The sequence below is a fragment of the Mesoplodon mirus genome, assembly GCF_964341445.2.
Source record: "Mesoplodon mirus genome assembly, chromosome: 3".
NCBI classification, from domain to species: domain Eukaryota; kingdom Metazoa; phylum Chordata; class Mammalia; order Artiodactyla; family Ziphiidae; genus Mesoplodon; species Mesoplodon mirus.
In genome coordinates, this window is record NC_138978.1 from 20,931,712 (window position 1) to 20,948,341 (window position 16,630).

General features: G+C 52.7%; 1 protein-coding gene across 3 annotated transcripts in view; it reads left to right on the forward strand.

The window, feature by feature from the left end:
- The window catches only part of EPHB2 (EPH receptor B2), a gene marked incomplete at its 3' end in the record, with an annotated part of 186,207 nt that overhangs the window by 136,576 nt on the left and 33,001 nt on the right, over window positions 1–16,630 (forward strand). For all 3 annotated transcript variants that reach the window (XM_082614001.1, XM_082614002.1, XM_082614003.1), the window contains exons 4-5: window positions 6,995–7,150; window positions 8,303–8,638. In XM_082614001.1, coding sequence (XP_082470127.1) covers window positions 6,995–7,150; window positions 8,303–8,638 — 492 coding nt within the window. The remainder of the gene's footprint in view (window positions 1–6,994; window positions 7,151–8,302; window positions 8,639–16,630) is intronic.

Consider the following 16,630-nt stretch of genomic DNA (forward strand, 5'->3'; position numbering starts at 1 on the left):
TCGGGAGTGGGAGCTAGACTGTGGTGAGCCTGCCTCTCCTCAGAGCCACAGACAGAGCCCTCTGGTCTACAGGACCCCCCAGGAAGATAGAGGAACTCCTTGCCCACCCTGGAGGCCTGGCACACTGGGCCTGACAGCATCTGAGTCCACTGTGGCACCAGTCATTCTGGGGCTTAATCTGGAGTCTCTGGGAGGCAAAGGGGGAGCACAGCTGCAGGCCAGCCAAGGAGGCTTCGAGGATCACCCGGTGCCAATTAGCAGCCCTGCCATGCCAGGCCCAGATGGAGCCCTGCCTCGGCCTGACTCATGGCTCATTCGGTCAATTATCACCTATCCCCGGAGCCCAGGGGGAAGGCCAGGAGAAAATCTGTTTCCCCATAATCCTCTCTCCTCCTCCCGGCCGACTGCCATCCCTGCCTTCGGTTGCCTGGCTAAGGGCTCTGGGCTTCTGCAGAAGGCAGGTGCTGGTTGGCTGCTTTGGCTCCAAGTCCTGGGTTTGGAGCCCAGGCTTTGGCTCTACCTTGCTGAGTGACCCCAGCAAGCCCTGTCCCCTAATTAGCCCTGACAAGATGGTCTCCGCTTGTGTCTCCACTCAGCAACTTGATAATTTTGTGTCCTGGAACCACAAAGACCTGGAGTCAAACCTCAATTCTGCCATTTAGTAGCTGCGTGACCTTGGAGCATTCACTTCACCCCCTCTGAGCCTCACTTTCATCATCTGTAAAATGAGGGTGATAATGGTACCTACTTCCGTGGGTGGTCATGTGGATTTAGTGAGAGAACCCATGTAAATCACTTGCACTGGGCTTGGCACCCGGAAAGCACATAATAAGTGGGAATTTTTATTGTCCTTGCATGCTGGGTGAGTAATAATACCTAACATTTATATAGCGCTTGCTGTATGTTCTAAGCACTTTATGTATGTTAATTTATCAAACCCACAGCTCCTGCCCTCAAGTTGCTCACTGTCCAGTTAGGAAGACAGACCTGCCTTCATTCAGCAAACTGAATTAACTGAGCACCTACTATGTGCCATACCCTGTACTAGGTGCTCGGGGTGTAGAGATTAAAGCCCCAGCCCCTACTTAAACCAGGGTTCTGTGGGTGGTTACATGTGGGTGAGGTCCAGTGGTGGGATGGGCTGTTTTTTGCTGGCTTGGATCACAAGAACTGACTCTGGGCATTTCTTCCCAACTCAGTGTTCAGTTATCTCAGATTGGTAGCTTGAGATTTGCCCTGATGGGAGCATTTTCACCATAGAAATTGGCAAACACAGCAAATCAGGGCTTCCCGCCCCCCCACCCCCAGCCATTTACCAGCACACAGCCGTCCATGGAGTCTGAGTTGTGTGCTGTAGAGAGTAGAGGGCAGGCCTCCCAGAGGTGCACATGTCAGATTCACCAATCCAGCAGGGCAGGAGGATGGGAGAGAAGGACCTTCAGGCACAGAGAACAGTGCGTGTGCAGCCAGGGCATCCAGAGAACTGCCAACAGACGAGAGGTGACAGATGGGGCTGAGAAGCATTCAGGAGCGTTGTCTGGGACTGAGGGCGTTTCTGGGATGCAGAACTTCCAGTTTGAAAACTGGAGGCAACTTGGTCACCCTGGTGGACAGGCTCACGGGAGGACCCGTGGAGAGAACATTGAGAGGTGGAGAGGGATCTGAGCATCAATGCAGCCTGGTGAAATTGACATGAAAACAGCGGTAACAACCAGGCATTTACTTGGCCAAGTATTTTCTACCCCACTTTCTCATCTGATTCTCACAAAACCCTGTAAGGGGGATATTCGTTCACTCAGCAAATGTTTATTGAGCACCTGCTATGTTCCCACTACTCTGCCAGGAGCTAGGGAACCAATGAGAACCAGACAAACCCGGTTCTTCTTTTCCTCTCCAGGTACTTCCAGTGCAGGGTGAAGACAGATGGCACACAAGACAGACGTAATTGTTTTCTAATACAATTACAAATTGGGATGAGGCTCAAGGAAGGAAGGAAAGGAAACAGAGACTACGACTGAGGGGAGTGGCAGGAAGGGGCAGGAAGACCCCAGAGCCGCCCTTGCAGGGCTAGGTGTGCGCATTCATTCTAAGTATGCAGGGAGCCCCTGGTGAGTGTGAGCTCTGATTCATTCTCATCAGATCACTCCAGCCACTGCGGAGGATTGGCGGGGAGGCAGAGGTGGAGCAGGCGACCCATTCAGAGGCTCTTACTACATCTACACCACGCAGGTATCATCAGCTACCTTCCCGGAGGAGGAGACTGAGTCTCAGAGAGGGCGGGAGAACTGTCTGAGCCCACACACCTGTCAGAGGTGCAGCCACCCAAGTCTGTGACTTCAGCTCTCATTGTTTTCTTACCACTTCTGTACAGGAGACTCAGGTGTTGGCAGGACGGGGTGCCTTCCCAGCTGAGAAGCTAGGAGCAGCGTGACCCCTGGGCCCCTGGGCAACGTGGACGGGGGAGCTGCCCCGGACCCCTCTTAGTGGGAGAAGAGGTGGCTGATGGGAGCTGAGGCCCTGGCACACCCTAGTCACTCAGTACACCTGGGATCAGAATCTGCCTCTGCTGCTAAAGAGCCATGTGTGTCTGCTCCTCTCTGGCCCTCAGTTGCCTCAAATGTCAAACAAGGTAGCTGAGCTGGATACTCCCAGCTCTCACTACACCCATCCATCACTTACTAGGTACCTGACCTCGTATTCACAGTTTACAGTCCAGCCAGATCATTACAGATTTGTAAGTAATGAAAGTGGGCACCTCAACCCTTTGTGGGGGAAGACTTCCTGGAAGGGGGTGTACCTTCACTGTCTTAAAGGGGTGTAGGTGTTGGCCTGATGACAAAGGGAGGGCATTCCAGGTAATCAGGGCAGGAGAGACACAGGCCGGAGGTGTGTGTGTGAGCCTGGGCGGCACCATATGTGGTTGACTGTGGAGCATCGGGCACAAGGCTTGGGGCGGTGGGCACTGAGGGGGGCAGGTGCCAGCCTTGGGGTCCTGAGTACCCAGAGGAATTTAGGGAGCTCTTGTGGATTTTTCTGAAGTAGGAGTTTTATTGTGATGTAACTCACATACCATACAATTCACCTATTTAAATTGTACAATTAAGTGATTTTTAGTGTTTTCACAGAATTGTGTAACCATCACCACAGTCAACTTTAGAACATTTCATCACCTCAGAAAGAAACCCCGTACCCATTAGCAGTCAGTCCCCATTCTCTGCTCTCTCCAGCCCCTGGCAACCACTAATCTACTTTCTGTCTCTATAGATGTGCCTCGTCTAGACATTTTCATATAAATGGAAGCGTACACTATGTGACCTTTGTGTCTGGCTTCTTTCATGAAGCACACAGTGTTTTCAAGGTTCATCCATGTTGGAGCATGTATCAGTGCTCCATTCCTTTTTATGACCGAATAATATTCCATTGTATACCATTGTGGATTTTTAAATGACACAGAAAGGTTTGTGCTTTAGAAAGCTGGCCCTGGAGCATGGGCAGGAGGAGGCCAGATGGCCATGAGGGGCTGAGGAGTGGGTGGGAGGAGCTTTCTGGATGCCCACAGGGGTGGGAGGGCCGCAAAGAAGAGCCAGGACTGGGCCCTGCTGAGGAGGAAAGACCTGGTAATTGATTGGCTGCAGGGGGTAAGGGGAAGGATGAGGCACCCAGGGTTCCCAGTGACCAGGTGGAAAGCAACACCACTTCTCAAGACAGAAGAGCGGGTTTTATGAAGCACAAAGATACAGAAAGCGTAGAATGCCCGGTGGGAGGGCCGAGTGGTGGCCGGGCAGTACACCTAGTGGAAAGGCTTCTGGAAGAGGCAGCCTGGGGAGTCAAAGAAGGGCCAAGACATGGCGATGGGAGAGGACAGCCAGGAAGGTGGTCCAGATGGAGGGGCTGGCACAGCGTGGAGGGGAGAGTGGGCAGCCACCCACCAGCCAGGCCCGCAGAACCGCCAGCAGATGGAAGAGACGTGCTAAGCTGGGCAGGCTCTCGCCTGAGAGGGAGCCAGGAGGATCCCAGTCTTGGGACCAAAAGCTTCTGGCATCTATCAGGATAGTCCTAGACCCTCACAGAATCCCTGTGTCCCCATTCTACAGCAGAAGAAACTCAGAAGAGTTTCTCAGAAGAGACTCAGAGAGGTCAACCACTCAACTAGAGCCAGGGCTGCAGCCTGCGTGTCTTAACTAGACAGTGCCGAGATGGTGGGCTGCCCCTTCGTCCAGCCAGCAGGGAGAGGTAGGTCCCCAAGAGGGAGGGCAGGCAGGAGGACTCCGGGGCTCCAGGGCCAGCACGGCAGAGTGCAGAGAGCCCTGGACAGGCGCCCAGAGCAGAAGCTGCCAATCCCTGCCCGGCACTCATGGACTGTTGGCCCAATGCAAGTCTCCTAAAGGCAGAAGAGTGTGGTGGTTAGGGAAGTGGCCTCTGCAGTCTGACCACCCGGGATCCAATCCCAGCTCTGCCACCGTAAGCCCACATCCTAGGAAAGTTGCTTCACCTCTATGCTTTCTTTCCCCCATCAGAAAAGGAGGGTGACAACATTACCTCTGTCATAGGGCTGGGTGAGGCATCGATGAGTTACTATGGGTTAAGTCCTTAGAACAGTGCCAGCATTTAATAAGTACTTAATAAACGTTGTCCATTTCATATTTACACTCTGAGCCCTGGTTTCTGTACCATGGATGCCCGAGGCACTCACTGCCATCCTCTTCTTTGGTGTCACCATAGCCTGGTTGGTTGCATCAAAGTACTGTCTTTTCCTTGTCTGGCGGCTCCTTAAGGACTGGGCTGAAGCCAAGATCTTCTCCGAGATCCTGGCAGGGCCTGGACAGGGTGGCATCAGCCAGGGCTGCAGGGTTAGGAAGGGTGCCACCTTCTGGAAACTCCCTCCAAAAGGCAGGCAAAGTAGGGCCCCAGGGGGGTAGAGGATTCTGTTTTCTAGCACCCCAGGGGGAACTGTCCTTGGCTTATTTACTGAGACTTCCCTGAGATTGTAACTGCAACCCCTGGGCCAGGCACTCTTCATCACATACAATCCTCATGGCTACTCTATGGGGTAGATGCACTCTTACCGATGAGAAAACTGTAGCTCAGAGAGGTTGAACTACCTTTCTGAGGTCACCCAGCAGACTGGTACGTGAACCAGATACAGTTTAATAATGCCAGGAATTGTTTAGGCAGTTTTGCCTGAATTAACCAATGTAATCCTCATAACAACTCTAGGAGGTAGGTACTGTTGTCCCCATTTTACAGATGAGGAAACAACTTAAGTGACTTGCCCAAGGCCAGATGGCAGGGACAGATTGCTAGGATGGGATTTGCTAGGCAGCCTGCACACTAACCACCATTCCTCACTGCCTTTCTACTTATGTGATCCCCAAAGCCCAAGCTCCTTCCACTTCAGCAGGCAGCTTCAGGAAGTATTTATGGAGCGCCTGCTCAGTGCCAGGTCTATGCTAGGCACAGGGGAAGGAGCTGTGGTTCAGACAAGGCTCCAATCCTGGGGGAGCCGAGGGCATGGCCAAGAGATCCCCTTGATGAATAATTATGGCAGGGGGGTAAAGTACCCTGAACTCAAGTCATGTAAGACCGATGAGGGCAGCGTCTCTGAGGCTGGAGCTGGTTGAGGAGTTGGGAGGAGGGCGAGTTGCTAAGACTTGGACTTGCAAGATAAGCTTGAAGACTGGGCCTGGAAAAATGATTTAGGGAAATCTGTGTGAGCCATTTACATGAGGAAACTAACGCTCAGAGCGGTGGAGTTGCTTGCCAAAGGTCACACAGCACATGAACATGGGATGCAATCCAGGTGAGAGCCCCCGGCCTGTGGACAATTCAGCTACATTTCATCCCAAGGAGGAACTTGTCCATTGGAAAGCTCTTCCCTCTCCACCTCTCACTTACCTCTTGCTTGATCCCCCACCTGAGGCACCACAACAGAGCTGAGATTATGAAACCCAGTAAGCAGAAGAAGGCCAAGAAAGGGGCAGGGCCTACACCCCAGGCCTCCTGATTCCCAACCCAGGACCAGGAGGAAGGGAAGGGTGGATTTGCACATAGGCCCACACAGGGGTGGTCACCCTAAGCCCTGAGCTTTAGAGCCTGAATCCAAATCCTGAGCATCCCCCCAGAGCAGGGATGAAGTCCAAAGCCCATGGGAGAGCCCAGATTGCTGAATGCCCACCAAGTGTAAATACTGCCCTCCCCAGGCTGTCCCTGGTACTGCATGCCCTCTTTATTTCAATAAATTGATCAAACACCTGCTATAATAACAGCTCCTATTCCCTGGGCACCTGTACTTTGCAAGACCTCATGCCATGTGCCTTACACACTTATGCCAAGTGCTCACAATAGCCTGCAGAAATGGGTCTTAACATCATAGTTTTCCTAATAAAGAAATCAAGTCTCAGAATGGTTAAGCCACTTGTCTGGGCCACACAGCTAGAAAAAGGCCAAAGCAGCAGACTCAGGTCTGTCTGCTTCCAAAGCCAGAGTTCTTTCCTGCTCTACCACATCACCTCTCTACATGCCCCGTGCTGTGCTAGGACTTTTTTTTTTACTGTAATCATCACAATCATCTGGAACCCAGGAATCTAGTTACAAGAATCAGGGCCCAGCCAGCCATTAGTAAACAAGACTGGGCCATGGGCACTGCCCTAAACCTCTGCAGAGTCTTCAGACTAAGTCAGGATTGGTCCTAGAAGCTGTAGCACAGCCAACCTGGAGTAGATAAAGGATGATTGCTAGGGGCACCAGTTGAACCCATAGATAGCTTCAGAGACAAGAAACCAGGTAGCCTGAAACCTTCTGGATACAGCTAGGACTGCCATGTTGGGGCCTGGAGACCCCCAAGAGCTTCAGGAGATGGGGTTCCCCATCAGTGACACTGTGTGGCTGCTCTGTGATCCTGTGTGGCCACTCTGTGATGCTGCACCGTCCTTCCAAGCCTGTGGCCTGAGTCCTCGTATGGTTTCCCCAGTGATTCTCCTTGTCTTCTCTCCAGGTTGCCCATCTGGAACCTTCAAGGCCAACCAAGGGGATGAGGCCTGTACTCACTGTCCCATCAACAGCCGGACCACTTCAGAAGGGGCCACCAACTGCGTCTGCCGCAATGGCTACTACAGAGCAGACCTGGACCCCCTGGACATGCCCTGCACAAGTACGTTCAGGGCCCTAGAAGGGCGACGCCTGACCGAGTCCCGAGGCCACCTGCTGAAAAGCTCAGAGTGAGGGTTGGGTGGCTCTCCGGCTATAGTTTCCTAAGTGAGGAGCAGCCAATTACCTGGTGGGAGGGGAAATGGAAAACTGGCTGGAAAGGACCATCCTGGGGTAGTCATGCTGCCAACATGCAGACACCACAGAGCTGGCATCTGGCTCCTTATCCCCTTCTGCTAAGTCACATGGAGTATGAAGTCAAGGTCTTGATTCACAAAGGGACAGAGAATGGGAAGTTGGCAGAAGAAGAACCAACACAGGTGGTGTCTGTGGTAGAAAAGGCTTCCTAGTGTTCTTTCCTGGCAGCAGCTGCCTGAATCACAAGCCAAGATTCTCCAAGAACAGGGTGACTGTGAGGGCAATGTCACACCCCTGTATCAGACAGGAATGGCAGTCAGCTGCAAGTAGCAGAGAGCTGACCCCAGTGGCTTAAACCATAAGGATTTATTCTCTCACATAATAGAAACCCAAAGATAGGCAGCCCTGAGGGTAGTGTGGTAAATCCATGAACTTCCCTGAGACCCAGCACTTTCTTCTGCTCTTCCATCCATAGCATGTGGTTTCTACCCTTCAGGTCACATCATAGTCCAACACTGCTGCTGAAGCTCCAGCCATCACACACATTCTCAGCAGCAGAAAGAATGAAAGGAACAAAAGGACATGCTACAGCTGTCTCTTTTCTTAAAAAAAAAAAAAAGTCCTAACCAGCAATTTCTGTATATCAGGGGCCAGCACTTAATCACAAGAGGCTGGGAAATAAAGTCTTTAGCTGGAGGTAGTTGCCACCCTGAATAAAATTGGGTTATAAGCAAAAAGGGGAAATAGATATTGAGTGGATATAATCCCCAACACAAAAAGACTATCCCTAGCGAGGAACACCAAGGAGGGTGGAGTCCAGGGAGAAAGCTTTAAGCAGATGTGTGTACCAGGATGTGAGTTATATTCTAGAAGCCTGTCTGTTGGGTGGAGAGGAGAAAGGATTTGGAGGAAACCTTTTGGGAGGCCTAGGCTGGAGCCAGGGCAGTGGGCACAGAGGGATCTCTTGGGGAACGTACCCCCAGAGCCCCCACTGACCGACACCTCTCCCCTTCCCCAGCCATCCCCTCCGCACCCCAGGCCGTGATCTCCAGTGTCAACGAGACCTCACTTATGCTAGAGTGGAGCCCGCCCCGGGACTCAGGAGGCCGTGAGGATCTTGTCTACAACATCATCTGCAAGAGCTGTGGCTCCGGCCGGGGCGCCTGCACCCGCTGTGGGGACAACGTGCAGTACGCACCCCGCCAGCTGGGCCTGACCGAGCCTCGCATTTACATCAGTGACCTGCTGGCCCACACCCAGTACACGTTTGAGATCCAGGCCGTGAATGGCGTCACCGACCAGAGCCCCTTCTCACCGCAGTTCGCCTCTGTGAACATCACCACCAACCAGGCAGGTAAGCACTTCAAATGCAAGCGCCCGGGGCAGCTCTGCGCCATGCTGAGCCAGATGGGTATCCTGCCAGCCCTTGTTAAAGACTCCTTCACATCTGTGGAGTGCTTTCCTCTTTTCCAAGGCTGTCCGTGTGATCCAGCCACCTGGGAGAGTAAGTGTTGCCTCTCCACTGTAGTGGCATATGTAATAATTGCAGGCATTTGTTAAGCATGTGTTATTGAAGGTGAGAGTAAAGCTGCTGTAACAAAAGGGCCCAGTGTTCGGTGGCTTAAAGAACAGAGAAGTGCATTTCTCTCTCATGTAAGAGTCCAGGGGTGAGCAGTCCAGGTAAGCAGGGTAGCTCTGATCCACTTGGAGATTCAGGGACCCGGGTTCCTTCCGTTTGGTCTCACCAGCCTCCATGCTCCTTGTCTGCTTGGTTGAAGCTGAGTTGCAGTTTTGTCTGCACTCTAGCCTGCAGGAAGGGGAGAGACAGAAGACCCAGGGTAGCGATATGTTTTAAACAAGGTAGGCAGAAGTGGCGCCCGTCGCTCCTGGGCTTGGTCCACTGGAAAGAACGTGGTCACGTGACCTCGCCGAGCCACAGAGGAGGTTGGGAGATGTAATCTCTCCCAGCGTAGCTCAAACCTCCATCACAGCAGAAGGTGGGGAGACAGACTTCAGTGGACATCTAGCAGTTTCCACACATGCTTTCTCTGAACCTTCAGTCCCCTCCAGTCTAACTCCACCAAAACTCCTCTCCCCAGGCTCATCTGTAATAATCCTTTCTGTGACCCCATGTGGCACCCCCATCATCTGCCCTCTTTCCTTTACAACAAAAAAAGTTGCCAAACAATGCAGTCTCACTACCTCCCCCCATCCCCTCTTCACTCCACTGCACTCAGGCTTCCGGCCCTACCTCTCCACCAAAGCCACTATCCTCAGGGTCACCTGGGACCTCCAGATGACCAGGTCCAGGAGACGCTTTCCAGCCTCAACCCCACCCAAGGGCCATGTGAGATTTTCAAGGACCTTATGGTTCCTGTGGTTCCTGCAGAAGACTCTGTGGTTGGCATTGTGAGTGTGCCCCCCAGTTGTTCACTCAGCAACCTTTGCCAAGCCCCTGCTGTGAAGCGTGGTCTGGGCCCCATCTAAGTAGAGCCAAGGGAGGTCAGGCTCCAGGACAGAAAGTGAATGGGCTGCCCAGCTTATCTTTCGGATGCCAGGTGGGGCCCACACAGTAAGCACTCAGGGCATCCAGAGATGGAGGTCCAGGAAGGCTTCCTGGAGAGGGCAGGATTTGACCTGCAGTTTGAAAGACTAACAGAATTTTGAAGGGAATGATAGAAATAAATGGAATTTGAGAAGGAGGAAGGGCATGCATAAGGACACGGAGGGGCTCTGCCTGGCTGAGGAGTGCTTTCACACATGACCTCACTGCCACCCCCTGGCCTCCTGGAGCAGGAGGAACCTGTGTCCTCATTTCACAGAGGATGCTCAGAGAAGTTGAGTCACTAAGCTAGGCAGGGTGCAAGGCAGGAATTGACTAGGTCTAACAGACTCCAGTGCTCAGCACAGTCTACGGTGCATCCAAGGAACCATGGACTGTGGGTCTGATGAGTGTGCGTGTGTGAGTGTGCATAATTGTGAGAATGTGTGGTGTGTCATTGGATATGTCCGAGTGACCATGTGTTTGTGATTGCACATGACTGTCGATGTGGCTTCTCACGTATACGTGCATTTGTGAGCATGGGTGTGTCTGAATCAGAGGAGCATGGCGGGGGCTGTGTCTGAGCTTGAGTTTGTATATCTGAAGGTGGCTCAGCCCGTCCGTGTGTTTGTGTGTGGGAAGGAGTGTGGTTTTGTTTGTCAGCGTTCGTGGTGCTGCTGGGCTGAGAGGGTGCGGTTACGAGCATGTGCTGCGGCACTTGCAGGCCCGTGGGTGCATTTAAGCCCCCCTCAGGTTGGGGTTGGGTTGGAGCTGACTCAAGGAGGGCAGTCTGAGAGAACCCTCCAAAGCCAGCAGCTGTTGGCGAACACACCTGGCAGATTATGAAGCCTCAGCTGTGAGTCTCTCCAGCTTGACAAAGCTCTGAGGGATCGAAGCCAGGCTCCCAGTGGGGGTGGAGGTGAGGGAACTCTCTTCACCTGGGAGGAGCTAGAATTCCCCAGAGCCCTTGGAGTTCTTTCTCTAGCTGTGGAGGCCTCCCCTGCATCCATTTGGGAGCCCTGAGTGTCAAACTGCCTACTTAACCAGCTCAGCTTATTAGCAGCAAAGGCTTCTGGGACGGATCCCTCCTGTCTGGAGCTGGAAGTTCCCAGAGAATAGAGAGATGGGGCAGAGTGGAAGTGAGGGCTCCCAGAGAGGAGGGTGCAGGGGGAGCCCTCAGGATTAAAAGGCAGAAGCAGTGAGGAACAAGCCCTGGGTTAGGAACAGGGGACCTGAGTTTGAATCCCAGTTTTGTCATTCATTTGCTATGTGACTTTAGTGTATTGGTCAGTTACTGCTGCAATGATGCTGCATAACAAAACCACCCCCAAACCCAGTATTTTAGAATAATAACATTTATTTTCTCACTCACTAGTCTCTGGGTCAGCTAGGGTTTAGCTAATAGGCACCAGGTCCTCTGAAGTGGGCAGAGCTCCAGAATGTGGGCTGGATTCAGTCTGTTCCATATGTCTCCTCATTCTCCCAGGCTTATTTCTCTTGTGGTGAATGATGTGAACACAAGTAGCCAAGCCAAGCCAAGCCACATAAACCCATGCCATTGCCGGTGGCACAGTCATCCACAGTGAACACACCCTGCAGGGCTCCTTGGCAGAGAGTGTGGGTGCGTGATCGTGTTACAATAGAGGCGGAGCTGAGATCACCCATCCAACCTATCACACTTGAGAAAAATCAGTTCCTCCCTCTGGGCCTCAATTTCCCCACCAAATTGTGCATCAGAACTGTATGAGAGTTTTTCAGAACACAGGTCCCCTGCCCCCACCCCAGACCTGCTGAATCAGAACCCCAGGAATAAGACCTGGGAATCAGCATTTTTAACAAGTGGCTCAAGTGTTTCTTAGCATCAGACAAATTTGGGAAAGTCGGGTCTAAGTGAGTCCAAGCCCCTGTAAGCCCTCAAAGCCCTGAGGCTTTCTGGGTCATAACCACCCTTTCCCCCTCCTCTTTGTTCCAAGCCCCTTAACAAGCCCCCCTCTCTCATAGATGCCCAGAGCCCAGCTGGGGGCTGTGCAGCCACACACACCCTCACCGCACTATCCCCCTTTGCCAGAGGAGGAAACAGAGGCCCAGAGAAGTGGAGTCATTTATGCAAAGTCCTGCTACTAAGTGGGCTCAACTAGGATTTAAACCCAGGACCATGAAACTCCAAGTCTACACTGTAGAAAACACGGTTCCTGCCATGGAGATTTATGCCCTGGTTGGGAAGATAAGACATGGACAGAGTGTACATATTGGATGGCATAAATGAGGACCCAAGGAGGGGTCTGGGAGGTGAGGGAGATCACAGGCAGGAGAAATCATTTCCTCCTGGAGAATGGGAGAAAGGCATGCCATGGAAGGCTTCCTGAAGAGGAGGCATTTGAGCTTAGCTCTGAAGAATAGAGAAGCTTCTAATAAGCAGAGATGGAATCGTGCGGAGAAGAAGGTATCCTAGGAGAGGGAAATACAAAAGGCAGACTGGAGGGAGAGTTCTCCTTTCTCCTCCTCCAAGGCACCAAGCTTCTCTGCCACAGGGTTTTTGCAAATGCTGTTCCCACTGCTTGGAATGCTTTGCCCCTTTCCCCCTTCCTTTTTTTTTTTTTTTTTTTTTTTTTGCGGTACGCAGGCCTCTCACTGTTGTGGCCTCTCCCGTTGCGGAGCACAGGCTCTGGATGCGCAGGCTCAGCGGCCATGGCTCACGGGCCCAGCCGCTCCGCGGCATGTGGGATCTTCCCGGACCGGGGCACGAACCCATGTCCTCTGCATCGGCAGGCAGACTCTCAACCACTGTGCCACTAGGGAAGCCCTCCCCCTTCCTTTTGACCTAGCTTATCTTCATTGACCTTCCTGACCTGGTCACATGCCCCCAGCACCATGGCCCTCAAGTTCCCGTGGCTGAGATTTTAGCTTCATGTCTTTGATCATTTCATTCCTGTCTCCCCACCATCACCACACACTGGTTCACAGTGAGTCTCCTTTCCCTCACTGTGGTTCTCCTGGAGCCTAGACAGGGGCACACCACAATGTATGCTTGGTGAACAGTTGCCGAGGGGTCCAGAGAAGCATGGAGTGAGGTGGGGTGTGGAGAAGTACGATGAGGCTGGAAAACAAGACTGGGGCTTGATTTCCAGACAGATGTATTCAGTGCTCGGTTTTAATCGGACCCTAAAATTCAATATATAAATATCTAGCTCATGGCCTTATAAGGAAAAAAGTATTTCTTTTGGACAAGTGACTGGGCCTTGTTCTCTATCCCTTGGCATTCACCAGGGCCAGAGCTGTCGTCTGACTTCATAAAGCCGTCACGCTGCCTTCGAACTATACTCCGCCACTCCAGAATGCCTTTCCGCCCGTGTTCACGAGTCCTCTCAGGGCCCCCCAGAGACAGGAGGCCAGGCTGGGCTGCGTATCCCCACTTGGAGGATAAGGAAACGGGATTGGGAGAGGTCAAGCACGTGCCCGGGCTTACTCAGCTGGGAAGGGGCAGACGCGGGGTTCAGTCTGGCTGTGCAGTCCATGGTCCCCGACACAAACAAACAAGACAACATAGAGATGGACGGGAGGGGGAGGGCGAGCCTCGGCAGCATCAGAGGATCAGAGGAGAGCTCTCTGAGGAGCTGGCATGTGAGCTGAGATCCGCATGACAAGGCGGAGGCAGCCATGCAGACCTAGGTGCAGGCAGCATTTCAGCAACGTGGGGCTTGTGCTAGAGGCTGTCCCCAGTACTCCGGGCCTCCCTCCTGGACTGCAGCGGACACACTCTCACCCCAAGCAAGCCCTGAAGGGCTGCACCTCTGCCTGGTCCCAGGGGTGGAGGGAAGGGTCTGGGCTTTGGAATCAGGCAAACAAACCTGGCTTTGAATCAAGCCTAGCTGCTCACTGGCACTTAGCCCCAGACAAGTCACTCAGCCTGCGTCCGATCACATCCTCCTATGGGCATGACCACCCCCTCTTTGTGGGATGCTCTGAGGCTTTGAGCTCATGTTCTCAAGGTACCTCACAGGCTGCCTGGGATGGCAGGCACTCAAAAAGCAGAGATCATTCTGTATTCACTCGAATCATACAGTAGCTCACATTTGGCAAGTGGTTTACTATTTTTGCCAGATACCAAGTCCTGAATGATGAATCTCCCCAACCTCAGTGGGTTCTATTATTCTCCTATCTTACAGGTAAGGAAAGCAAGATGTTAAGAGTTAAATGACTTGCCCACCAGGCAAGTCATAGGCAGAGCCTGAATAATTACATCACTGCATACTCAGGGCCCAGTGTTGGCTGGATCCAAGCCTTCTGCACAGGTAGGGCAAGCTGTGTACCTAGACCTGCCACACCACAGCCTGGCTGAGCAAATGCAGCCTTTGGGGCCACCCATACTGACTGACCAGTTAGGAAGATCCTCTGTCATCATGTCCTAGGGGGTCGTGTGGGAAAAAGAGGCATCAGTGCTGAACTTGACAAACTCTGCCCTCATCCAGCACGCCCCTTTCCAAGCTATGCGAGCAGGCTGTCTAGGGAACCTTATTTCTCTGAGCCTTAGAGTCCTCACCTTCAAAATGGGCATGTTTCCATTATCCCAGCTTTGCAAGACGGTTGCCAAGTTAGTAATAATGTGGACGAAGCACCGAGCACAATAGATGGCAGCTAGACTTAAAAATGAAGTCGGGGCTTCCCTGGTGGCGCAGTGGTTGAGAGTCCGCCTGCCGATGCAGGGGACACGGGTTCGTGCCCTGGTCCGGGAAGATCTCACATGCCGCAGAGCGGCTGGGCCCGTGAGCCATGGCCGCTGGGCCTGCACGTCCGGAGCCTGTGCTCCGCAACGGGAGAGGCCACAACAGTGAGAGGCCCGCGTACGGCAAAAAAAAAAAAAAAAAAAAATGAAATCAGAAGGTATGTTAGTTTCCTATTGCTACATGCCACAAACTTAGCAACTTACAATGACTCGCAGTTCTTATCTTACAGTTCCGTGGGTCGCAAGTCTAGTCTGGATCTCATCAGGCTAAAATCAAGTGTCAGCAGGGCTGTGTTCCCTGCTGGTGGCTCTAAGGGATGACCTGTTTCCTTGCTCACTGGGGTGTTTGCAGAATTCAACTCCATGTGTTTTTAGGATTGAAGTCTCCGATTCCTTGCCAGCTGTCAGCTGGGAGGTCCCCTAGCTCCCAGGGGCGTCTCTCCGGTCCTTGCACGAGGCCCTCCTGCATCACAGAAGCAGCAACAGGGCGTCGTGTCCCCCTCACGCTCCCGCTCTCTCGTCTGACTCTCATCTGGGAAAGATTCTCCTCTTCTAAGGACTCAAGTGATTAGAGTGGGTCTACCTGGATAATCCGGGATAATCTCCCATCTCAAGGGCCATAACCTTAATCACATCTGCAAAGTCTCTTTTGCCATGTAAGATAACGTATTCACAGATTCCGGGATTAGGTCGTGACATCTTTGGGGGCCATTATTCTGCCTATCACGTGCACACGTAAGTCAAAGTACATCAGCATTCATCCAGTGCAAACACCTCCTTTTATAGAGAGCAAAACCAAGGCCCAGAGAGGTTCCTAAGTGGCTGCCCGAGATCGTACAGCAGGCCCTCGGCGGAGCTGGTCTCTAACACCCTCGCCAGGTGTCAGAGTCTCTGTCCATGACACCACTCCACGTGGCTTTCTCATGGAAAAACGTTCGACTTTCCAAAGCCCTTTCTGCCAGCCATGTTCTCCTCTGATCCTTTTGCCCTCCTGTGGAGCGGGCACACAGTGGCTGGTCTCTAGAACTGGCATGATCATGTATTCATCTACTTCTCTCCCTGGGAGCGAAGAGGATCAGAGAGAGATAGGACAAGAGGGCCCCCAGTGAGGCCCATGCCTGGGGAAAGGAAGAGAGAGGGAGAGGGCACGTCCCTCCCTGGGCTGAGCGCTCTAAATGTGTCTTCCTCTTTGATCCTCCCAAGCGTTCTTCAGGGGAGGCACTGCCCGCCTAGGCTATCAGCTAAGATTGGTTCAGCTTGCCTGTAACAGGAAGAAAAATAACAGATAGCCGCTGCCACAGTAATGCTGTTTAGCAATCAACCGCAAAAGCAATGGCGTAAAAGCAAGCAGCACTTATCTAGCTCGTGAGTCTCCTGGTCGGATGGGTCTTGGCGGGGAGCATTCGTATGTTTGCACTCCAGCTACTCTGGTTGCTCAGCAGCTCTTCTCTTCGGATTTTGTCAGGGCTCTATTGCATGTTTGGGGTTGAGTGCGGTGGGCTGGTCAGGAATGGCCCTGGTGGGGACAACTGGGGCAACAGTTCTGCTCCATGTATCTCGTCCTCCAGCAGGTCGGCCTGGGCGTGTTCTCGTGGCCATGGCGGGGCACCTAGACAGCTGGCAGATACACGTGAGGGCTTTTTCAAGCCTCTGCTTATATCGTATTTGCTTATATTCTATTGGCCGGAGCAAGTCACACGGCCAAGCCCAGAGCCAGGGTCAGAGGGTGATTACACAAATTACAGGGCAAAGAATATAGAGACAGAGGCAAGTAATAAAACCAGTCTACCATAGTCGCTTAGACCAAATTGAGATTTATTTTTCTTATGTGTAAAGGATGTCAGAAGACAGGAATTAGGGCAACTCCATGGACTCATTAGGGATCCATGCCCTGAGGGGGAACGAGGCACACAGAGGGAAGCTACTTCCCCAGGTCTCAGCTGGTGAAGAGATTGGAAGCTCCCCCAGGGCTCGCTGGGGGCAGCAGGGCCCCTGACCACCTGCTCCCGCCACGGAGCAGGCCCTGCCTGGCCAGCCTCCCCTAACCTCTCGACCACAAGCCTCTTTTGTGCTTGCTCCCA